This window comes from Vicugna pacos, chromosome 8, assembly GCF_048564905.1.
Source record: "Vicugna pacos chromosome 8, VicPac4, whole genome shotgun sequence".
Taxonomy (NCBI): Eukaryota; Metazoa; Chordata; class Mammalia; order Artiodactyla; family Camelidae; genus Vicugna; species Vicugna pacos.
The window spans coordinates 63,466,900-63,492,744 of record NC_132994.1 but is presented as its reverse complement, the minus strand read 5'-3'; the positions used below and the strand labels follow the sequence as shown (position 1 = coordinate 63,492,744).

The following is a 25,845-nucleotide window of genomic DNA, read 5'->3' as shown; positions in this document are numbered from 1 at the left end:
GGCTCCAAGTATGCATTAAAAGACCAGAATCAATAAAAGCTATTTTTTAACATAGTTCCAGTTAGAAAGATTGAGAAAAGCATTGATAATTCTCATACAATGTAACTAACACAGCATGACATAAACATGCCTGTCCCAAGCGTACAGGGTACAAAAGCCCTCCGGCAAATTAATACCAGGCCATATTTCTCCTCTTTCTCCCAGTCATACTACAAGCCAAGTGAGTAAAGCTCTTCTTCTGTTCAGGAAATAAAGAGGCAAAGCACACAACCAACTGTCCTATATTTAAGCCCCGCTGGTCTAAGCATTAAAGCTACAACAAGCAGAACCATTTTCTAGCCACCAATCAAAACTCATCTTGCCAATTAGAATCCTTTTAAGCTGAAATCCATATATTAAGAGTTACGAAAACAAACAAACAAAAACTCTAGGAAAAGCGATTCAAAGAAAAAATATAAACACCATTAAAAGCAACCAATAACTTACATACAGAAATGTAAGTTATTTTTATGGTTGGAATCTAGTCTCTCTTAAATTTCCTTAGAAAACCGGCATATAAGAGCAGAAAGTCAGTAGAAAGAAGGTCAACTGTTTCTGTAAAGATATCTTTCCTGGACCTATAATGTCAACTCTCATACTGCGGTCTATGAATTTCCACACAGTTTATGCATCTAATAACTTATTCACTCACAGTCAGCAAAAATATGAAAATCATATTTTTTAAACTGCTAGTACTATCTTATCTATAAGTGGGAGGCAATTATATCAATTCATCATGTCATTAAAGAAAAGTCTTCTTTGGGAATCAGATTTCCCCAAACAAGAAAGCTAATAATATTGGTTTCTATTTTCCTTTAAAACCTTTGCAAGTGGGGAGAGTATAGCTCAAGTGGTAGAGTACATGCTTAGCATGCACAAGGTCCTGGGTTCAATCCCCAGTCCCTCCTCTAAGAATAAATAAACCTAATTACCTCTCTGCCCCCACCAAAAAAAAAAAAAAAAGAAAAAAAGAAAAAAGAAAACAAATGCTTGCAAAAAAAAAAACCTTTGCAATATAAAAATAAAACTTCTGATAAATTTTAACTTACAGACATTGTCTAGAAGCCCACCCTAGTAAAAGAAACATAGTCAAAACAAACACAGTGAAAGTAGCAATGCTTGAAAAAAATCTGGTTCAACTCAGAATACCAGACTCTGAAAAGCATGGATTTACAGACACCCCTTGGCCAAGCAGAAGCACCACTCTGCTCCTCAAGGCGCACCACCCCCTGAGCCTGAGCTCTGTTTTCTAACCACATTCTGTATTAAGTAATTAAATCATTCACCTTTTCTCTCTAGCAATACTAGAAAGTAAGCCATTCATCACAAGAACCACTAAAAAAGGAACTTTGAGAATGCTCTCCTGGCTTTCGGCACATCCTCTTTTAGAAAGTTCTAGATTAGACTAACGCTGCAGCAACCCCTCCTTCCAAAACAACAGCTGAATCTGCTGGCTGGAAGGCAATGGCTGTAACTGAGGCAGGTGAAACGACTCTGAAAAGCCTCGGTAAAAGCCATCTGCTGGTGAGGGCCAAGCTGATGGTTTACAATTTTAGAAAGCCCCAAAAAGATTTAGCAGTTCTGCGTTGTGCCAATAATATGGAGATATTTTAACTGTGACCTTGAAAGTCCTCAATCAAGGAAGCACTTAAAATAGTAGTTTGTAAAAAGTGGAAGAAATTACCACTTGACGTTCTGTCTCTGTCACGCCAGATTTGGACACAGTTCAACCACATGGCTCCCCAGGTTAGTGGCAAAGATATATTCAGAAATGGAATGAAAGCCTATGAAGAGCTGCACATACGGACGTAAGGTGTTATCATAACACCACAGGGATAACACAGCACACTTCGCACAAAAATTTCCCAACTCCACATATCCCCACATGTAAAAGTGATCAATCAGAAAATGATGACTTGCTTCACAAAATAACTCACTTCACAAAACATTTCAACATAGTTGCTTCATCCTTGTACGGAGCTCCAGATACAGAAACACAATTCCAACTTTTTCTGGAACACAGTTTGTATGAAGTGAAGCAACTAAAAGCAATCAAAATAGATGTTTGCAATGGACTCTAAACGCTCTGGCGCTTTACTCTCCTTATTGCTGCTTTAATCTTTCTTTACACATTACATATTTTTAAAAATTATCTAAATAGCATCATAATCATAATTTACAATTGGACGTTTTTCATCAAGAAATTTCGCTGAAAGCATTTCAGGTTCAGATCACCAACTTGCTACCTACCGATTTTGTGAAAACAAAAACTATGATTTACTAAAATGGATGCTTTGAGTAAAAACCTTTAAACCCCAGTTGAGAGCACAATTTCTTTAAATACCTTTCTTAATCAGAAAGTAAAATGAACATCAATGCACAAAGTTACAAAAGTCAAAATGAGAACTCTGACAACCTTCCCCCTACAGGAGGCAAACGAAAACAAAAGTTACCAAAATAAAATTTAAAATATTAAAAGTAAATGTTCAGATGTTTAACAAAGGAATCCAGTTAGATATTCAACCAGAAACTCTTCTTAAAAACTCTAATACTCACAACAGAAGTTTGTTATTAATGAAAACCAGCAGAGAACAGATTCCCTTCTGGCAAAGAGAAAGCTATTTTTCACTTCCCCTGGTAACTATCTTTAGTACTTTACACTCTTGGAAATTGAGAATGCGAATATGGATTTTTTTTGTGAGGCAACATGCAATTATCTAATGCCAGCTCTCAGGGTAGGGAAGGCTATGAATCAATGCAAATGAAATCCTAAAGCACGACAGCCATCAATAAGGGCATTGAGGTCTAGTGACAAAGGCCTTATGATCTCTGACACTTTCATGGCCTGGGCATTCCCGACTGTGGCCAGTGGGCTATTTACATCTCGGTATAGAAAAGAATCGATAGAAAGCTGAAAAGCCCTGGCCCCCTGCACAAAAGATAATCAAAGCAGCGAACCCAAGGCGACTGGAGTAGGACACAGTGGGGATTATCAGAAATTAATTACTCTGCTGTCAGGCAAATGTAGCATCAGTGAGAAGGAACATTTGAGATGGATTTTCTTGCTGAGTCTCCAGAAAACACAGGACAGACTTAAGTCAGGATAAGAGGGGCAAGTGTCACACACATCAGGACGACAATCAAGTACAAGCCAACCTTCGTGCCCATGGCAGTCGGCTGCAGTAATCCACAGTGACTGCAAGCGGGCTGTCTGCACAGAGTCAGCTAGCAAATTACACAGGTAAACATCACTTCTTCAGAAAACTCTCTCCACTGCTGAACAGACTGTCTTCACCTGTATCTTCCAGAAAAAGGAAAGGTCATTCTAGAGCTTCTGGGAAATGGCACTGGAAGTCCAGGGAGCATCTGGTATCCCTGGCCCTTCATCCAGCTAGGAAAGGCCAGGCTTATTTTTGGGCCATCAATGAAGAAACAGTTTGCTAAGAAGCTAACAATCTAAGTGTGCATGTGACCTCTTGAGGCTGTGAGAGCACGTGTGAGGGTGATTGTAACGTCTGCACTGCAGGGTCAACTCCACTGGGGCAGGTCTCTTTCTCCTTCGCCTCTGTAACTTGAATATCCAGCACTAACCCTGGCACATCGCAAGCGCTTCGCAGAAGCTCTAGAGACAAAGGAATGTTCAAGAGAATGAATGTCCAACTTTTAAGTACTCATTTCATTCTGACAATTTATATCAAGGTGACGGTTCTGATTTTTACCTTCCAAAAGGGATTCAACAAACCAATGTTCAACGCTTGCTCAGCAGCTCATTCAAAATGCCTAGAGGACTCAATTTATAGTAACTTTTCCCTACATGAGACAAGCCTCTCTCCCTGCCATCTAAATATTTGAGGCTTTACTACAGGCCTGTTTTCTGAATGGATTAAGTCTTCTCACCTCTCCCTTGACTCAGATGCCATTAATCAGGACAGTATACAGTGAGGCTGACACTAAAGGACCCACTACGGACAACTGGGTCTTTGTGCTCTCTCTGAAGTTCGGTGTGAATCACATCAGCCGTGAGTTACTGTACTTATTCTTCATGATTCTTTGGGTTCATGATTTACATTTATATTATGTTAGTCTTTAGGATGAGGGGATAAGAGACCCAAAAAAGCACATTGAAAACCATGGACACGGTTCCTTTGGTTACCTCATAGTCCCAGGATACACTGCTGGCTAGCGGATGACACATTTATTATAAATGGTAATGTCTCAGTCTCTTTCACACAAAAGCAAACCAGGCAGAACTTCCAAATTAATAATCCTTTGGTTTCTTGCTTTTATTTCTGTTTATTTTAGCTGCAAGGAAAACCTGGCGCTTGATTTGGGAAATCAGGTACAAGAAGGCAGTGAGTGAAAGGGTTAATATACTTCCGATATGCTGTCATTTCTTACTTAGATGCAAAGAAAGTGTAAAGACTGAGTCTATAGTTGCAAGACATGAAATATGCTCCTAAAGCAGCCAGGAAGGATGACCATTCAAATAAAACTTTGTTCGTTAACTATTTCTATATGAGGCTATATGAGCTGGACATTGAGTTAGGCACTCACTGGAGACATGAAGATAACACAGCATGCCTTTCTTGCTCTATGAGCTCATAATTTCCATGGAGGCTGAGATATATATATATATAATTAATTCTGATACTCCAGGGTAGCTGTTAAGGTTTCATGTATAAAGCTAGCTTAACAAAGTACAGAATAGGAAGCAATAAAATATACTTGAGGAGGCTAAAGTTTCAGAGGAGGTGGAAGTTGGACTTCACCTTGAAGGATGCACAGATTTTTACCTGGAAAAGTCTGGAGGAAGATATTTAAGTAGATGAAATGTACAAATTAGGGGTGAGAGTATAGCCCAATGGTAGAGTGTGCGCTTAGCATGCACAAGGTTCTGGGTTCAATCCCCAGTACCTCCGTTAAAAAAACAAAATACTTAAAAAGAAAAAAGAAAAAGAAATGTACAAATTAAAGCAGAGAATGTGAAAATACAAGTCATGATCAGTAATGTGTGCAGGATCCAATGTGGATGGAGTGGAGGCTATTGGGGTAGGGGTAACAAATGGGAGTAGAGAAATTGATTAAAGCCAGATCACATGGGGTTTTAAGCGTGCCCAAAAGTTTGGAATTTATCGTACAAAACTGGAAAACCATCTGACTTTTTCTGAAACACAGGAATGTTTTGGAAAGATGACTGGCTGTATGGCACACTGACAAGAGGAAACAAGAGGAAGAAGACATGGAGGTAGAGTTGCCTCCAGACTTTAAGGAAGAGATGACCTAACAAACAAAACAAGTGCGTAACAGATGAAAAAGGATGACTCCCGCCATTCCTGCTCCTCACAGTCTGATGATGACATCATGATACATCTATTTAAAACTGGAATTCTAATTCCTATAATCTCGGTGGAACTCCTGCGAAGCACTGTTTTGGTCAACTTAAAGTAGCGTGAATAATTCAAGGCATCAAAATAGGGGAAAAAAGAAGTAAAACTGCCTCTGTTTACGGGTGACATGATCCTATAGGTAGAAAATCCTTAAGATTCCATATACACACACACACAAAAGAGATAATAAGCAAATTCAGGAAAGCTGTAGGATAAAATCAATTCCATTTTTACACACTGGCAATGAACAATGTGAAAAGCAAATTAAGAAAACAATTTCATTTATAATAGCATCAAAAATAATAAAATATTTAAAAATAAACTTAACCAAAGAGGCAAGACTTGTATACTGAAACCTAAAAACATTGCTGAAATTCAAAAAGACATAAATAAATGGAAGGATAGCCTGTGTTCATAGACTGGGATATTTCATATTGTTAAGCTGACAATACTACCCAAATCGATCTATAGATCCAATGCAATCCATATTAAAATGTCACGGCATTTTTCTTTGGGGAAATAGAAAAACCTATCATAAAGTTCATATGTAATCTGAAGGGATCTTCACAGCAATCTGAAAAAGACGAACCAAACTGGAGGGCTCATACCTCCCAATGTCAAAACTCACTACAAAGCTACATTAACTAAAACAGTACAATACCCACAAAGGACAAACACGTAAATCAATGGAATAAATATAAGGGAGCCTAAAAATAAACCCTCGTGTATGTGGTCAATTAATTTTTGAAAAGGGTGCCAAGACCATTCAATGTAAAGACAAAACAGTCTTTACAACAAATGTTTCTGGGAAAATAAGCTGTATACCTAAAAAAGAATGAGATTGGACCCACAGGGTAAATCATATACAAGCATTAACTTAAAATGGGTTATAGACCTAAACTTAAGAGCTAAAAACATAAAACTCTTAAAAGAAAACATAGGAGAAAACCTTCATGACAGTAGATTTGGCAATGACACAGCACCAAAAGCATGGGCAACAAAGGCAAATGTAAAGTGAACTTCAAAATTAAAACTTTAATGCCTCAAAGGACACTATCAAGAGAGTGAAAAGGCAACTCACAGAATGGGAGGAAATATTTACAAATCATGTACCTGATAAGGGATTAGTATGCAGAATACATAAAGAACTCCTACAACTCAACAACCAACAACAAAACAAATAGCCCAATTCAAGAAAGGGCAAGTAACTTGAACAAAAATTTCTCTAAAGAATATATAAAAAATGGCCAAACACGTAGAAAGATGCTGTACATCAGTAGTCATTAGAGCAAAGCAAATCAAAATCCCGGGATGTCATTTTACACCCATTAGGATGGCTATTATCCAAAAACGTGGGAAAACTACAAGTCTTGGTGCAGATAGAAAAACTGAAACTTTCACACAACTGTCAGGAATGTAAAATGCTGCAGCCAGCATGGAAAACGGTATAGCAACTCCTCAAAAAATTCAACGTAGAATTATACATGATCCAGAAATTCTACTCCTAGATATATCCCCAAAAGAATTGACAGCAGGGACTCAAACAGATACTTGTATAACCATGTTCATAATAGCATTATTCACAATAGCCAAAAGGCAGAAATACTCAAGTGTCTATCAATAGATGAAAATGGTTAAACAAAATGTGGTACACACACACAGTAGAATATTGTTCATCCACAAAAAGGAATGAAGTTCTAATATATGCCATAATGTGGATGAATGTTGAAAACATGGTGCTAAGTGAAATAAACCAGACACCTAAAGACAAATACTATATGATTTTACTTATATAAAGTACAATTAGACTAATCAAATTCATAGAGACAGGAAGTAGAATGGGGGCACCAGGAGTTGGGAAGGGGGAGGTAGAGAATGGAGAGTTTTTGTTTAAAGGTTACGGAATGTCTGTTCTGGATGAGGAGAAAGTTTGGGGAGTGGGTCGTGCACATGGTTGCACATCAATGTGTATGTACCCAAAGCCACCGAACTGAATACTGGAGAATGTTTATAATGGTAAATTCTGAGTTGTGTACACTTTACCACAATTAAAAAATAAACAAATCCAGCCTAAATTGCACTATTCTGACTGTCGACAAGTATATCAGGGAAAGAAAACAGTAACATGTCAGAAGAGACACCTCTTTTCAGATCCAGGCAGGAGTTGGTAATTGCAAAAAGTCCAAAGGCTGGAACTGTATAGGTGGTCCCTTTTTAGTAGAAGTGGTTAAGATGTTCCAAAATGCAGCAAACTTACATTGCAGTTTGAGGAGCCATCGAACGTTGGGTAAGAACCATCTGGCCAGTCTGCTGGGTCCAAGGCAGCGGACTGCCGGTGCTGGGCCTCATACTCCTTGAGCTGCAACAAGAGAAAGTTAAAGACTGAAATGGGAATAATGGCCAAGGCTGTCTACCAAGCAGTAGAGAGAACACTTTGGGCATCTTCTTCATGCCACTGTTGGTGACTAAGTGCCAGCCAAAAACACGGGTCCCAAAACCAACAGGAGACACATGCCCTGACCTACAGGTTTTAATCTAAATCAAACCAATGGACACAATGGACTCTTTGTACTCTGTGTTCCAAAAAGAACCTTGATTTTCCCTCTCCGACATCCTCCAACATCAAAACTCATCTTTCTCAGTCCAATTATAAGTTTGAAGCCCGAAATTGCCTGTAGTTTGGCCTCTCATTGTGGAAAACACAGTATGTAGTCTAGGAACACTTAAGTGAAACAGAGGTGGAAGCCTGAAACTGATTTTTAAATATCACTTGCTTTTCTTGCTCTGGACTGCCTCAAGTCACCAGTTCAACGTTAACACCCAACAAATGTTACGGGATTTATTGGGGATCCTATGAATGAGAGGAAAATACCAAGTCATCTGGAATACGTTCAGAGACATTTAAAGTTTGGGCTTAGGTTTCCACTTTTCGAAAAACACAGAAAGATAAATGAAATCTTACAGAAAATTAACAAACTTAACCTAGCAGAGTTAGATGGAGGATCTTTCAGAATGGCAAATGTGAGAAGTTCCAGGTGTGCTTTTATAAAACATGTAGAAATTTAACTCTCTACATAATATAATTACATCATCACTGCATTAAAATTCTGTTATAGGGCAGTTATTAGGCATGAATTTAAGACACTGATCAAATAATGTTCCATGAATCAAGATACCAAAAAACAAAACAAACAAACAAAAAAAAACAGAAACAATCTGATCTGACAGCCCGGGAGATGGTGCCAGGCCAGGACCATCCTTAACCACTGGGGCTATGTAGATGTGAAATGCCAGACTTCTAGGAAAAAGCAACTTTTCAAAGCATTATTTCCACTATGAATTTTTTTTCTGTGGACTCTTGTGCAGGAAATGGACCAGGGGAAGGCACACAGTACTGAACACATAAGGGCTCTCAAAAATCAGCTGGGAGCCTTTGCAAATTACTTAGCCTCTGTGTGCTTCAGTTCTTTCGCCTGGAAACTGGGATGACAATCAACTACGTCACAGGACTGTTACCAGAAGGAAGTAAGATAACGCAGCAAAGCTCCTAGCACACTGTACCCACACAACAGACTTATTATGATAGTTTTATTATTGTCACCCTTGGGGTTTCAGATAAAATAGAGCTCAAAGTTCACATCAACTCCAGGTAATCGAACTTCTGCTATCCGGGCACTTAATGTTACTTTTTAGTATATTACGGGGATTAATATTGTTCTAATCTCTATAATACACTTACGTGACATATTAGAATGTGCTTTCTTTCCAGATTTATTGGTTTCTGAAGTGCAATATTCTTCCTGTGTGACCAAACTAGCTGCCAGCTGAAAAATGGGGTTATCATTTGTTTTCTTAAGGTCTCTGCTCTCCTTTTACACTCAACCTTTGCCCCAACATCTAGGAGCCACTAAATAGAAGTTTCATCTTCATGAAAACAAAACAAATTCCTAACTAGTCAGTCATAAACAGATTCAATATTTTTCTTTTGCTGTCTGTCCATTTCCAATCATTTACCTTGGGGCCTAAGAGTACATATGTTGCTTCTGACACAGATTCAAATTTATGCTCTATTCAAATTCACCTTGCTTTTAAATTTCCTAATTTCAAAAACGCTAGGTTTTAAAGTTACAAAACGGGCTCTCTAATCATTTTCGGTTATCATTTATATAATTAATTTTTATCTTCTATTCTACTGAAATTGATGATTTTCATTTGAGAAACTTGTCTATTTTAAAGCAAATTTATAGTTTTAGTTTAATTCTGGAAATTTTAAAATAACATTTTACAGTCTGTGTGTGTGTGTGTGTGTGTCTGGCCGTCTGTCTGTCTGTCTCAGGATGAGATACCACTTTCATGTCCTATTTTCCCTGGCCTCATAGTTTTCCCATATTTGAAGTCTGTAACATAATTCTTAGAGGATGGCCATCTTTAGTAGGTTAATGCTTATTCTATCTTAAAGACCTTTATGGAGACAGATCCTAAAATGTTCCCATTTCTGAGTGCTTTTTATAAATAATATTTATGCTGTATTTCATCTAAATCCCTCCAGATGCAATTTTCATTTATTTCCTCTTATTCCCTCCTCAATAGAGATTAAGACAAAACAAAACACTCTTCAGTACATCCTGAAGATGTACTGCTTAATAATCTTTCATACACTCAAAGACAGTGAATAAGGTCTTTTCTGCTTCTTTTCTGAGAGAAATCCTTTCCAATTTCAACCCATGAGACCTATTTCAAAAAAAAAATCCCTCCATCACTTAGTTGCTCTCTCCTATGGACTCTCTCCGTGAGCCTTTCTAGTTGTCAAATTTCTATGATTGATGTACAAGAGCTGCTACATGGAAATAATTCAATAACGTACAGTGTTCTCAGTTCATAATCTTGTGCTCTGGTATACCAGATGCCCAGGCTCTCTTTACGAAACTGCTCACTGATTTCCCAGTTACTGTAGGTATGCACACACATCTACACCCTGCTCATGGCTGACAGGAGTTGTCTCCCCAGAGATGCCAAGAGCACTGCTCCCTCCTCCTTAACAGCCTTCAGCCTTTTTCTCTGGCAGGGCAAATGGCCATTCACCTTCCAGAGCTCCCCACTCCCTACGGGATTGGGCTGAGGCTAGACTTCTCCTGAAATCATGTCTCTGTCCAGCTTCTTCCCCTGCCTCTCCTGCTTCCCTCCCTTACTAAGAGGTTTCTTTGGAATACTTTTCTTTAACAAATCATGTGCACAAGAACCCCCATCTCAGCCTCTGCTTCTGGGGAACCTGATGTAAGACAGCTGGCATTAAGAAAAGATCACAATGCCAGAACGTCAGTCAAGCTAGCAACAAACATCAAAGGTTTTTTTGCCTTTTTAAAAAAATCCTATAAGGACTTTAGTTTGGACTGTTACACAGATACGACCTTGTGGAACTCCACATGTATTTATTAGATGGATAAATGGATAGTAATTAGATCAAATAGCATGAGCAGTGTTTAGTATTAATACTTGCACTGCTTTTTAGGAAATGTGATTATTAAATCTTAGCCATAGATTTCTGTTTCCTGTAGACAGTGCTTCCAGTTAAAATGTCAAAGGACGTATTTTTCAACAACATTGCTGAGTTCAATTATACTAAACTAAAACAGCAGTGATCTCTTTTATCCAAAGCTTTAAAAGTTAGTTTATTCCTCCCAATCTCGCACATACCACAAAAATTACCCAGGTAAATGAACAACCTGTAGCTTCCAAGTATCTCATGGGCTTTCTGTACCTTGCAGAACTAGTCCAAGATTTGAATACCCTGAACTTACTTGCCAAGAGCTACATACATTCTTAAAATTAGCACGTGGAAACTGTGCTGTTTAGAACGTGTTAATTATCTAGATTGTCCAAAACAGTAGTTTTTCACTAATGTGCTGGACTCCTTAAAGCATATAGAGTAAGTATCCATCATAAACCTATTAGACAATGTTTGAAATGCCATTAGACTCGATGGAACTATTCAGTTAATAAAATAGAAAAATCATAAGTTAAGCTGCTATCTTTTTAAATTACACACTCAAAAAAAAACTAATAGAGTTATTTTGTAAATGTCATTCTCTTCAAATCTTTTGCAGCTTACAGTGGGGTTTCATGTATTAGTTCCTTGCAGCCTTTTTCATTTTCATCTTTGTATTGATAACTGGGTTTTCAGGAATGTGAACTGTAGCTGTACACAGAGGGAAAATATTCATCGATGATACCAAATTCATATAAACAAAGCATAGTGGACCAGATTGTGCTCAGTTGAACATAGGCAAAATTGCTCCCAATATAAGGACATCTGGGGGATACACCCAGCTGCAAATGGTACACAGGTAAACTTCTCTCCTGTCAGGGTTACAGTCTAGACATTCTGTCCACGGGTCTTTAAGTCTTCCACTCAGTGGGAGAAACACACGCCAGATATCCTGGGGGATCATTCTCATCAGGGCCATTATAGGAGGTCTAGCTCTTGCTGTTGCTTTTATACAGTGATCATGTAAATTTAATCCCTGTGCCAATCATTAAGTGAAAGGAGGCAGATCCTTTATTTTTCTTGAAGTGTTTTGTTTCTGGCTAAAAAGAAGCCCATCCAGGCACTAGGAGCTGAGGATGTATGTCGCCCTGCCAAGAGCTTCTTCATGTGTCAAAGGACGCCCATCTTTGTGTGCAGAATCTAACAAAGTTTGGAGAATGCCATCAATTTTTTTGTTTAATCTGTGTTTCTGGATTGCCTTATAGAAAATATTCTTGATGTCTTGATGAGCCCTGTCCAAAAATTAGGCAAAGACAGCCAACCTGGCAACGGACAGGCTGCATGGCTAAAACCTCCAACCAAATCTGCAGACAGCTGTGCCACCTTCTCATGGAGGTGACTTCTGATTTCCTTTCCATGAAAACAATGGCTAGCTGTTAAAATTATCAGCTCAGAAAGAGATTCAAACAAATTTCTTTCTTCCCAACTTTAAAATTTTCTTTCTCCATTATAGAAATGTGCTACCTAAAGTTGTCTACGTTAAGGACACTTTTAACATTTTCTTCTCCTCCAAGAATTAGTTACATCATACTGCAACTCCCTTGCCAAACACGGGTGTTGTCAGATAACTGTGGTCACCTTTGTATTCAGATCTTTGTTTTTATGATTAAAAAAGCAGTGTAGCAGCATCACCCCTCAGAAGGTAATTAAACATCTTGTCTACCATAGTAACACTAAATACAGGCCTGTGTTTTTCATCTGCATTTTCTAGGAATTCAATTGGAATTTTCCCCAGTGCAATGCTCAAGGAATAGCACTGGAGAGAAAACGTATGGTGGACTTTTTACTGCAGCCGATAGCTAGGCTGGGTGCCCTGAAGGTGTGGTGGAGCAGGCAGACCAGGCTGAGGGTGGAGGTGCAGGCGGAGGTGATCAGCAGCATGGATGGGAGGTTGCCACCTGTCACCTGCTCCACTGCTGCCCCAGCATGGCTCCATCCACTGGAGTGGCCGCCACCACCTGGGTCCAAATTGACAGAGCACGAGAGGCTGGCAGATGGGCTTCTGGTGATGACCTTGGCCCTCAGGGCTCCCACTGGGTCTTACTTCCCACTCCCCTCAAATGCTACCCCTCTATTGTCTCAGCAGCAAATTAAACATTTTTTTTTTAAACTACCGAGGTTTAGAGTCAGGTATACTAAAGTGAGTATGCTTGGCAATGTTTCAAGGTTTCAGACCTTCAAGATTCTGCTTCATGGTAAAGTTATAACTCATTCAGTGATTCCTCAATAACTTAAAATCCTAAACCTGTCTAATTTCCGACTTGTCCACACAGCACTCAGAGTCAAAATCCTACAATCAATCAGTCAGCTTGCTGGGTAACAAAAAAAGCAGGAAATCTCTTAGTAATTGTTATCTCACTATCATAAATGCTACTCCGGTGTCTTAAAGGTTAATTAGGCTTCTTTCAGTGTCTAATTTGACTCACAGCAAAAATAAATATGGCATAATAAACTGTCATCCATATCTATTTAGAAATGAAAGTAAACAAAAGTTTAAGGTCTACAGATAAAGCTGGACTTTTAGACTAGTCAAAGTTTAGTTTGTTGAAGGCATCTTATAGAACTTAGGCTTATAATGGTTGTAATATGTTTAATTTTTCTTTGGTTTTTATTTAGTAATTTATCAATATCTATGGCATAAACATACTCCTGTACCCTCTGATGTCCCTGTCTCAGTCTGTTGGAGCTGCTGTAACAAATCACCATAGACTGGATGGCTTACAAACAACAGAAATTTCTCACAGTTCCAGAGGCTAGGAGATCAAAGATCAAGGTGCTGGCAGATTTAGTGCCTGGTGATGACCCACTTCCTGGTTCACAGACAGCATGTGTCCTCACACAGCAGAAGGGGTGAGGGAGCTCACTGGGGCCTCTTCTATAAGGTCACTCATCCCATTCATTCATGACCTGAACACTTCCCCAAAGCCTCACCTCCAAATAACATCACATTGGGCATTAGGATTTAATATATGAATTGGGGGGAGGAGGGGCGCATATTCAGTCTGTAGCAACCCTTTGACATTTTTCAGTGTAAGAAGGTCCAGTACTCATAACTGTAAACCAAACATCCGCGCTCTTACCCTAGCAAGCGCTTCTTCAATGGTGATCATCTTTTCCTTGACCATCATCATCAGCTGAATCCGCTCCTCATCACTCATGGTTATCTCGCTTGCAACATAACCCACATCTTCTCCTAGAGATTGAAGGAGAAAAACAACAGGAATGAAAACAAGAAAGAGAAAACAGAATGCCAGTCCTGAAGGTTCGTCGTCTAGGACTAGAGAGGGATGTGATTCAGGGGCACCGTCCAGCACTGTTACTGATGGAGTCACAGGAGCAGGAATGGGCTACCTTTTAGGAAGCCAGTGAGCCCATCTCAATGGGACACAAGCTCCAAGAACATGTGGATGTTACAGTACAAACAAATCCTCCGACATGATCGCAGCTTTTGTGATAGAGAGTCTAGTGGGGGAGTTTTGGAAGAAGACTACCAGGGCGTTCAAAGTGGCAGGTGGGGCAGAGACCTAATCTACAGACCCAGCTAGAGGGGACGAGTATCCCAGCGCTCCTTCCGCTCAGAGCTGTCTGTGTCCTTCCATCTCAAATGTGAACGAGAAGAAAATGTTTTTGCAGATGTAGGGGAAGAAATTCTCTTTCACAACAGAGAACTTGAAGGTCCCAGTGTCTACTGAGGAGCAAAACTCCCTACCTTCTTCCTAAGCTATTTGCCTGTTATTCCTCACAGGACAAATGCAAATGAAATCACAGGTGTGAAGTGTGATACTATCGATGTATATATCTGAAAGTATCATGGTTATGAATATGTTTCCAAAGTGTGAGGGGACCTCAACTTCCAGCTCGAAACTGAAGGCAGATGAAACTGCAGAGCAAACGAGAATCCTCCGATTAGGATCCTTGGAAAGGGTTTTCCTGAAAAGCAGACATTGCTGTTGCCTCTCATATATGGGAGCCACGTGCACGTGGTGCCTTTGGTCAGCGTGCGGGGAGGATGTGACAGTGAGGGCGGGTTGGATGCGCAGACTGGGAATAAGCCCGCCTTCTCGTCTCTCATCTTTCTTCTCTGCCCTTTCATCCCCACCTGTACCTGACTAGCATCATCAGCAGCTTGGTGTAGAGGGACAGGCAGACGTGGGAACCCACGTCAGTCAGAACCTACCTTGGAATCCACGTTCCCCACCATTCAAACTCCCTTCACCACCCAGATCCTCGTGTGGGAAGAGTAACCGTGTGTGCTGGGTGAGGGGAGAGCCAGCTGCTTTGATGCACTTTACTATCTGTGTTGACAATGGTGGGGGGAGTGACGGGGAGTCGAGTGATTTAAAAAGAAATCCATGTGGGCTGGTAAGCTGTTGGCTTCCTCCCTCCATCCCTCTTTCTCTTTTTCTTTCTCCTTTTCTTTCTTTCCTAATAAGACTTTGTTAGAATCCAAGGTTTACTTTGAATCATATGTGATGCTGGGTGTGTCCCCCTAAACTGGGAACGTTTAAGAATAACTCTGACAGCAGGACAACTTAAATAAGCCCACTGCTCGCTGCCAAAGAACCCAGGTGTGCTTCTGGCATGCACGCTGTCCGTGTCCGTTTTTCTCATTTCCATGTGTAGGAATCACTAGAGAAGCACTCTGATCAGGGCAGGACACTAAGATTTTGTAAAAAGAAAGTCAGTTGTGTCAACTAAAAAGGTTCATCTAATGATAACCTTATTCAGCCAGCCTGGAATCTGGAAGCAGCTTTGTTTCCTCTCCTTGTCTGAATACCGGAGAAACATAAATTATATAACTGGGCCTCAAAGGGATGACATATTTACTTACTATATAAACAACAACAAAAGACACAGCCAAGAGGAGGGCAGGACTCCCTTCACAAAGCAGCCCAGGCGAATTCCCATGATGTCAGCCCATCCGACAGTTTCCAGGGGCAACAGCCCCATAACTGTCCCGGCCACAGAAAAGCATCAGAAGTTCAGATTGCAAAGGCCCCAAGTGGCAGGGGGGAGGGTCCAAAACTAACAAATGCTAAGACTTTCTAGACCCTTTTAGGTTCGATCTTGGCCAGCAAAGGTCTCGCTGAGGTTGATGTGACTGAGAAAACTCAAGATCTGGTCTTTGCTGTCAGATCTAGGAAAAGAAAGAATTGCAAACTCTTCCCGTTTTGTTTTCTTTGATTTAAAAAAAAAAAAACCCACTGGGATGAAGTCTTAGAGCAACGAAAGGAATGTCAGAAAAGCCGAACATTTTATGGGCACATGCAATGAGTTAGTCTAACCTACAGAATCCATTTAGGTTAGCCGCACAGGCTTCTTAACATTTAAGAGCTAAAAGGACCTACTGTCCGCCAGCTGTGTTACAGTACCTTTTGAAGTCTGTCTCATTATTCCTTTCTGATTCTTTCGGAAGTTCTGCCAGAAATACTTATTTTTCTTCTTCCAATCTCCTTTTCCTTTAAAAAGAAAAAGCACAAGCAATAAATTCATTAATAACAAAAGTAGCCTCTTCCTTACAATTCAAAGCTTGTAAGAATACTTTGATTTCACAAAAAGACAGTTTCTCTCTTTCAGTTTGTGAGAAGACTGAGAAATGCCTATAAAGTTGTTTAAAAGAAATGCAAATTTCCTAGGAGCAGGAAATGGTACAGTAGGGTTAAGATGAGAAATAAAGAAACATCAAACAAGCAGGGAAATGCATTCTTATATTCACTTTGATGTCTGTTTAACTAGTAGGTTTAACTCTGCCTTGTCTTGTGGTATAGTTTTCCCCTCTGGTCTCAACCGCAATTGTTTCAACTGAACCACAAATAGGATAGTTTAAACAGTTAACTTTGTTTTGTTTTTGTTCCTGTCATTGATCTACCCTTGGTTTGTTTGCTATCCCAGGTTTAACGAAGAGGACAGAATGGTCGATCCGTGCTGTGCACACTGGTCCATGGAGCTGGTTGCACAGGTCTGTGGGGTTGACATCCTGAGGTTCCTCGAAGGTGTGGACTTTGCACGGGTCCAGCTGAGGCCCAGGCGGGGCACGACTCCCACCTCTCCGGCGCTCAGGCTACCTGGTGACCTGACCCACCCACAGCTCACCCAGGGCACAATGACGAGAAAAGCAGGCTGCTCTCCTGCTGGGACATCGCCCGACCGGGTCCCCCCTCCTGCCTCCCATCCTTCCCAGACTGTTCTGAGTGACACTGAAATGATAACAGATCTCTTCCTGTGGCTAGACATTTTAAATATCCGGTTGGCCTATGATCACCAGGAACATGTAATACATTTTTAAAAGGGGAAAGGGGGCACATAAGGAGAAGGAGAGAATACGGTGGCCCTTTATTCTTTAAAAATAAAATGAAGCGGCAGTGCCATCTGCATTTTTCCACGTGGCACACCCAAAACTGCAGCTTCGTCTCTGCTTGGTGTCTGGTGGCTCCACGGTCACTGGAAACAGGGCCCGGCAGAGAGATACACTGTTGGTTTCCAGTCTAGACTAGCGGTGCCAGGCAGTACGACACTAAGTAGACCAGTGGAAACCCCAGCCACAGTGTTCCCAGGCTAGAAGGGGCATCTTGTTAGGTTCTGACAGCCTCCAGGACAGCTGGAAGGAAGCTGGAGCCCGCCAGCCTGAGTCTGCCTCTCAGCTAAAGACTCCAGCAAATATCAGCACATATCGTGACACGATAAAGCAGAAGCAGGCTCGCTGCTGCTTCAACCTTTCTCTCGGGCAATCTGGGGGTATAACGTATTTCTTGTAAGCTATACTCCCCCCTTCTCCCATTTTAATGTTTCTGAAATGGAAGTGCATCTTAAAAAATAAATGGTGAGAGCTAACATTTACCCAGGCTTACCATATCCAGGGACTTGTATCTAATGGCAAATCTCACTGAATACCCAAGATGAACATATGATGTCTTCCTGTTCCCATTTGGTGGAGGAGAAAACTGAGACTTCGAGAGGCAAGTGATTTGCCCAAGGTCATGACTGTTAAGCTGGCAGAGTCCTGATTCAAATCCACATCAATCTGAGCACCTATGCTCCTAATCATGATGACTGCCAGGCTTTCTCGGACCCAAACAGAAAAGATGTTACAAAATCGAGTGGATTTTATAACCAAGGAAATAAAATCTATAACACCTTAATTGTGTATGATCTTTGATTCAGAAGTTCCAAATCGAAGGATTTATCCAAAGGCCATAGTCAGGGATAGGCTCAAGGACTTTTTTATGGTAGCACCATTTCTCTGTGATAGAGGAAAAAAATCACTAACAACTTAAATGTTTGGCAAAGAGGTTGGTTGATTGAATTATGGTGTGTCCAATATGGCAGAATATTATGTACACTTAAGAATTTTACTGTAAAAGATAATCATGTGGGAACAAGCTCAAGACATACTCACCTGAGAAAAACCATGAAATAATAGTCAGAATATGATTCAAATCATGGGGTTTTAAAAAAAAAACCCCATACAAATACAGAAAAAGAGAGGAAAGCTGTACATCAAAAACTGAACAACATTTATTCCTGGGTGGAAGGCATCTTCGTGGTTTTTCTATTTTCACATATTTATGTGTTCAATAAAGTGTTAAAAGAAAAAATTAATTAAGAGTGGTTAAAACCAAGAAAAGTGGTACTGACCTACAGAGCCATCTTCCGAGTTTGACTTATGAAGAGGATTCCTGCAAAAGAAAAAAAAAGAAAAGTGTGATGACCAGGGAGCCTTACCTTCCTGTGAGAGCCGAAAACCCTGCTAACGAGTGGCCCAGCATTAATCAACTTAGCAGAGCCAGGGAAATTCTTATAGAAGATTTACCAACGGCTTTTTCCAGCCATCGGCTGCCTTCCTAGAAACACACTTGTGTGCCATTTGTCAACACTTATTAAAGACTCACTCCAGGGTAGGACCGGTATTAAATGAAGGGAACAGGCTTCACTAGGTGATCGCTGAAACGCCCTTCCGTTTCTGCAAACTGTTGGCTACACGTTGAGTTACTGCCATTGAGAAATCTCTTGTGTAAATGGGAAAGAGAAGGTGAGTAAGAATGAGAATACAGACCCAGCAGAGGGGTAAGGGGGGTGGCTGGAGGGGAAATAGGGGGTGGGGTGGGTGGACATCAGGCAATAGGAGATCAGATGGCCCAAACAGGGAGCAGCCAGGGTGGCGCTCCTCCTGTCCCCCTGCTGCCCGGCTGGCAAGTGCAATACCTGTCTCGCTGGACCTTCCAATGTTCACAGAGGAGCCAGACGTCTGCATTTTTTTTTTTAATAAGAGCTCCACATTTTTAAGTGATGGCAAATAATTCAAGGTTTCTAGAAACATGTCCAAGTTCATCAACACGTGTCTGGGCATCAGAGTTGGCCCACACACACCCTACCGACCCTGGCTGTCAATGCGTGACTGATGATGCAGACAAACCCAAATAACCCGACATGTGAACACAGCCCCAAAGCGGCTAATCAAGCATTTCTCCAGAAAAATCTATAGACAGATACCCACTTAACGGAAGAAAGGAGGGAACCCAAAGAAAGTTAAAACTAGTTTCTCAAAACGGGAAGAAGAGAGGTGGGGCATGGTCTTTCACTAGGTGGGTCCAGAGCCCAGGGGGCAAGTTCAATGTCCTAGAGCTTGCTGACAAGGAGATCCAGGAGGCAGGAACGTGCAGCAGAACACACGCTCAAGGGGAGGAGCGTACAGCTCAGAGGCAGAGTTCCTGCTTAGCATGCACGAGGCCCTGGATTCAATCCCCAGTGCCTCCATTAAAATAAATAAGTAAATAAATAAACCTAATTACCTCCCCCAAAACAAACAAACAAGGACAAATAAAAAATAAATACAATATTAAGACAAATCTCCACTGTGTGTGCATTCACCCAGTTGGAGGGTGGAGGCGGCATCTGGTCAAACACTCTTTAGTGTGAGAACAGGTGAGCGGACAGTTGCATCGATGCTGGCTGACCGCTGGCTACCATGAGCCTAGAAGGCTTAAGCCCTGTCAACACAGTCAGACCCCAAATCTGAGAGAAGAGAACTGTTTATGATGAGCACAAAATCCTGACAGGCCTCTACTGTCAAAGAGGGGACCGAGGAAAAGCAAAGAACAGGGGAAAGGCCTGGGCTGCTGAGGACAAGAGCGAGACCTGGAGCCTGGTGTTTCCCCTCACCACGCAGGATGCTGTGAACACGGCAGGCTGTGCCAGGATTTAACTTCTAGGATGCGCTCTCCTGCCTCCTATCCACACAGAAAATGAAAACACCTAAACACATACTTACTAAAAGGCTTCTATGAAATAGCCATTGCAGAGTTTAATTCGTTCAGCAAAAATATGTTGAATGTTTTTTGTAAGTAAGGTACGTGGAGGACCATGATGAAATGGGACTCACAATTGAGAGAGGGTGACAAATGTGAACAAAGGACATGCCAAGAAGGAAAAGCAACAGCAGAAGGAGAAGGGGGAGAAGGGGAGGGAAGAGGTTCAGGAAGAAGGAGGAGGATGAAGAGAAGGAGCAGCAACACAGGCAAGGAAGGCGCTGGGCCACGGCAGCAGGAGGGAGGCCGCGGCAGCGGAGCGCAGGGAGCTGGCTGGTCGGCTGGGGATTAAGGCAGGAAGTCTTTCCAAAATAATATTTACATGAAGTTTTGGATTCTTAAATTTTGTTTTTTAAATTTTACTCTGCCCTAGTTGTGGCTCAGTCCTACCGCACCTCTGCCGGCTGCAATCTACCAGCCCCGGCAGCATGTTTCCCGTAGGTGACCTCGGACAGCAGGGCACGCGGCACCTCTATTTTTATACTCACTCAAAGGACTAGGAAAGTCTTGACCTAATTGCTCAGAATCAAATACATCAAATATCCCTAGCTCTTGACAAACTACTGAACTATGTCATAAACTGAAAATATGTACGCGTCTTCTACTTTTTCTAAACGAAGTATTTTCATGGGAAAATGGTCTAAAGAAATATTACTTTTCTTTGGTCCTTTGCTGATTTAGAATAATACACCTTATTGAGTTGTAAGGAATTTTGCCCATCATTTAATCCAATCCCAATTTTACAGGAAACCACAGCCTCTGGAAACTACAGAAGTGGCACAAGTTTCCAGGGCTGGTTAGATGCCAGCAAGGAGCTATACTGAGGTATCACTAGCCCAGCTGCCTTCCAAAATACCCCCGACTCTCCCTATCTGCATAAAGTGTATCTACGATTGTCTCAATATGACTCTTGAAAAATTCAAAGGCTCATTTTTATTTTTTCAACCCATTTTTCACTCGTTTTGCCAAATGGGAATATCCAATACAGTAAAAACACTGCAAAACCCACGCTACAGAAGTTATGTTCTCACCATCACATGGTTATTACAAATATAATTGTATTTTCCTCTGTAAAATGCTGGCTTACACTTTCTCATTTTTCTTATCTACTTTCTTCAAATTATCACGCATTTTGAATATGTATGATCTATTTGTTGCATAAGAGGTGCTTCTTAGTCATCACTTGCATTTCCCCCGAAGGCCAGCTGGTGGCACTGTAGCTTCTTTATACATCAGGCTTGTTGCGGCCAGTGAGGATTTTCTTTTTAAAATTTCACAAGTTCACACAATCTAGATACCAGCCAAAGACAGCAAGCCAATGTTTCATAAGCATGAGGCTCCCCAACTCATCAATTTACAAAGGGGAGAAATGGCGCTGCATGAAGTTTAATTTGTATGCAGTGAATTGTCCCTGCAAACAGTGATGCAAAATGCCATCTCCTTTCTCCTTGAGACTGACTATAAAATTCATCCAACAGGAGCAAAAATCAGTGATGTAACCAAAGTCCAAATTCAGGTGGCAGCAGGTGGAAGGGGTCATTTAGTGATCTCCTGGTGGAAGAAATTAACGCTCAGAAGTCAGATCCAAAGAGGCCTCCACGTAATACATCCTCTCAGCCAGACACCACAGGCCTGAAAAGGGCCCATTTCCATCCATCACTTTCATTTGTCAACAGGGTTTGGGGACTTCTGCACGGCTTTCGACAGCTAGGCAGCAATAGTTAATATTCCGTTGCACTTTGAAAATCTAAGTATTTAATGATCATTGAGTTTTGTGTTTAAGGTCTCTGAACTCAATCTCAGTAAGTACCTTTTCATCGATAACTACTACCATTTAACCCCAAAACTGCTTAAGTGTAAACATTTTTCCTCAAGATCCCTAAAACTACTCTAGCCCTCTCTGAAGGCCAAATTCACTTAAGAAAATTCATTACAGAATTTAAGAATTAGATCAAAAAACCAATTGAAGGGACCGCATCCTCAGAACGTAACCAATTCCTTTCATCCTACACCCCAGAAAATTCTTTGTTAAATTGCTTCCTTCCTTCGTTTTTACTCATTCATTTATTCACTCTGTCTTTCACTTAATAAATATTTATTCGGCTCTCATTATGAGTCTGACATCCTCTGAGGCATGGAGATCACAGCAGTAAACAAAAAACGGGAAGATCCCTATTCTCTTGGACTAGGGTGGGGGTGCAGGTCAAAAAGTGGGGAGAATTCTAGAAGCGATGGACAAAGACAGCCTCTCTGACGAGGTGGCAGGTGAGCAGACACCTCAATGATGAGCTGGCATGACATTCGCGCCTCCCACTGGGGAAGCCTGGGTAGGGAAAGAACAGAGGAGGAGGCACGTCTACCGTAGCCATGTCCAGTTTGAGGTTCTTATTGAACATCCCTGTGGAGATATCAGGGAGATGGTCGGATATGTGAGTCTGAGGTCAAGGGACTTGTTGAGGGCTGGAGATAAGAATGTAGCAGTCACTTGCATATTTAAAGCCAGGGGACCAACTGAACACAGTAAAGAGAAGCTAGGACTGAGCTCAGGAGCAATCCAATTTTGGGGAGTCAGAGAAAAAAGATGAAGCAGCAATGAGACTTCGGGGGGGGGTGTCAGTGGGTTGCAGGAAAACCAGGAAAGTAGGCTTTTTACCTTTTCTGGCTAGAATAATACTAAAATCAATTTTACACAAATTATACTGCTGCCTCAAACACTATACAGGGTAAATTCCAGGTTGCTCTATTTTTTTCACTGAATCTACAGCTTCACAGCAGAGATCTCCAAAAACCGGAGAGAAAGAGAAACTAACAAAGGTCAAAATGAAATTCTGTACATTTGTGTCTAGAATCTCACCTTGCCTAAGGACACAGAGCTGGGCAGGGACATAGCCGGGTTTCAAAGCTGGGTGTCTGAGTCCAAAGCTTCATCCACTTCACTGAACGTATTATTCTCATTTACATAACAAATTCACAGTACATTATACACTGGCCTGGTTCTTGGGTAAATTCCCAAAAAGAATTTGTGAGGAGGGAGCATGTTTCAACCCCAAATGTGAACATGGCCTGTGGGTTTATCAGAACTAAGTATTTCAAAAACACTTTTCAGGATTTGGTTGTGTTACTACTGCCCGATCCTCTTGTCTGCTAGTTAGAGGAAAGGAGGCCACATCATTTGGCTCAAACCCACTTTTCTTCTTCTGTCTATTTATACACAAATAGCCTAAGGTACCTCCAGGCACACAGCTCTATCATACGGTTACATACTTAGGCTGGCACCCTAGAAATGCAGAATGAATGCCCACGCAGAAAGGAATTCCTAAAAGAGACTTTATGTTTTGGTTTTGATGGCTGTCCAGAAACTTCATTATAAGCAAACAAAAAAAAATTAGAAAGACTGTTCTAACCTAATTTCTAAGAACAGACCATGTGTTACTTGTTACTGGAAAACCAATACTTATTAAGTTTCCTTTATCTTGAGGCTCCGGAAATACACGTTTCCATTAGTTTATTTCCTGCTGAATTTTGAATCGGGGATTTTTCTGTCTGGGGCCCTTTCCTGCAGCATCTGTGCTCCTGAACTGTGCGTGCACAGTGGGAGGCAGAAGAAAGCAAGAGGGTTGAGGGGCTTTTTAGTGCTTAACATCTGCTTCTGCTTTATGCTTCACCTGAATGTAACCAACTACTCACATTCACAGTTTTGCACTAGTGACAAATCATTTTGTGTAAAATAGTTAATTCCTTCATTTGACATTTCTTAGTACCCTTTGGATATCAAAGACATTTTTCATGTAGGAGCATTTGATCCTCTATTTGACAGAAATAAATATGAAAACAATATCAAATCTCTTCTATTTGATAGAAATAAATATGAAACAAAATTCAGTTCACACTCTCCACTGTCTGCCATGAAAGTTTAAGGGTCTGCTCCTCCCCAGCCACGGGGCGAGGAGGATTAGGGGGAGACAGCAGACACGAAGGGTCCCCAGCATTGGGGTGATCACTCAGCGTTGGGCAGACACAGGGACGGAGAGCCTCCTTAAGTTCTGTGCCCTCCATGATCTCTTGCTTTACCCTAGATGGGGCCCTTCCCAAACAATAGCTGCTGTAATTCATACACATGATAGAATTTAGCTGGTGAGCTCACTGGGTGGGATGGAGGGCAATTCTGTTGCCAAAAGGCTGGCATGTTGTAAGAACTCCCTGAATATTTAGTATCAATGACAATGTTGGTGACGTTATGTCACCCGGGTGAACACACTCCCCCCATACAGCCTTTTGCTTTCATTTCAGTCTATTTCTGGCCTGTTCTTTCTGGCTTTCTGTTACAAGGTCACCTTTCTAAGTGATCAAGGCAGGCGTCTGAAGAACGAAATCCGATGCCGCGGTTGACACAGCGGAGGCTCAGCGCTCACCTGCTCAGAAGTCAGGCACATCCGTGACCGCGCTGCCACAAATCTAAATCCCTTTTTATGCGAAGTAAAACACTGTGATGGTAAAATGTACCTACCCTGGTGGGTTGTTAGGAGAATCACAGGAGACAGAGAATGTAAAGAGCTTAGGGCGGTGCCTGGCATTTGGTGAGCTCCGAATAAACGTGACCTCTTATAACTATTCCCTGGAGTGGCCCCAAAGAGATGAACCTTCTTGGTTTCTGCACAGGATTACACCACCCTCATTCCAGCAAGCACCGCTGCTACCCATCTCCTATGCTAGACTCCAGCAGTTTCTGAATCACGGAGGTTCCTCTTTTTATTTGTCTTACATGAACTTCCCCCAAATAATGTGGATGGATGTAGTAATTCCTCTTCCTCTTTTCAGTCTCACTTTATACAAGCAATTCATATTTTTCTCAGAGTTAAAAAAATAAAAAACCACAATTACAATCAAACAAAATGTCAATAGCACTTTACCCATTTTTTCCAGCATAACATAAATTCACATCTGCTTCCATCCTACTGCCTTCCTTTGGCAGTAATAACTGTACCAATTCAGCTCATTGCATTTAGCACAGTGTGGACGAAATAGTTTGTTGCTGTTGAGTAGATCTGAATATGGAGGCATAGCGTGGGAAATAATAGTTTGTGCCCATCAATCATGTAGTATCAGCTCTCCAAAAGAAATGGCAGGGTTGCCAGGTTTATTAAGTGTGGATATTGTCTCAAAACAAGAATTCCACCCCCAATCTTTAATTCCAATTTGAAGAGGCGCTCTTACCACTCAAATCAAGTACTAAAAGGACATTTTAAAAGCTTGAAATTTCCAGCCATGAGTTTTCCTACCCTATCCCCTTCTTTAGAATATCTTTGGTTTGAAAATTGGCATCAGCATCACTTTAGGTGAGCCTATTCCTTCTTTACAAGATGTCTCAAAAGGAGCATCTGACTCAGAAAAATACAGAGAAAATTCAGAAAAATACACCTACAATCTAGGTGTGCAACTTAACTTCTAACAACAGTCGTTTTTGTTATCCTCCGATCCCCTGCTGATTATTTTATATTATGTGGAAGTTCTAGGTATTTAAACATGGTCATTTCCACTGCGAAGCAAGAAGCAAGCCATTTTTTTAAAA

The 25,845-nt window shown here is 41.1% G+C and overlaps 1 protein-coding gene and 1 pseudogene across 3 annotated transcripts in view; both read right to left on the bottom strand.

Moving 5' to 3' along the window:
• The window catches only part of SASH1 (SAM and SH3 domain containing 1), a 284,505-nt gene that overhangs the window by 51,460 nt on the left and 207,200 nt on the right, over positions 1 to 25,845 (bottom strand). For all 3 annotated transcript variants that reach the window (XM_072966006.1, XM_072966005.1, XM_072966008.1), the window contains exons 5-8: positions 18,607 to 18,647; positions 16,344 to 16,430; positions 14,052 to 14,164; positions 7,684 to 7,785 (exon numbers count right to left, since the gene is read on the bottom strand). In XM_072966006.1, coding sequence (XP_072822107.1) covers positions 7,684 to 7,785; positions 14,052 to 14,164; positions 16,344 to 16,430; positions 18,607 to 18,647 — 343 coding nt within the window. The remainder of the gene's footprint in view (positions 1 to 7,683; positions 7,786 to 14,051; positions 14,165 to 16,343; positions 16,431 to 18,606; positions 18,648 to 25,845) is intronic.
• On the bottom strand, positions 11,552 to 12,882 carry LOC102545242 (lanosterol 14-alpha demethylase pseudogene; annotated as a pseudogene).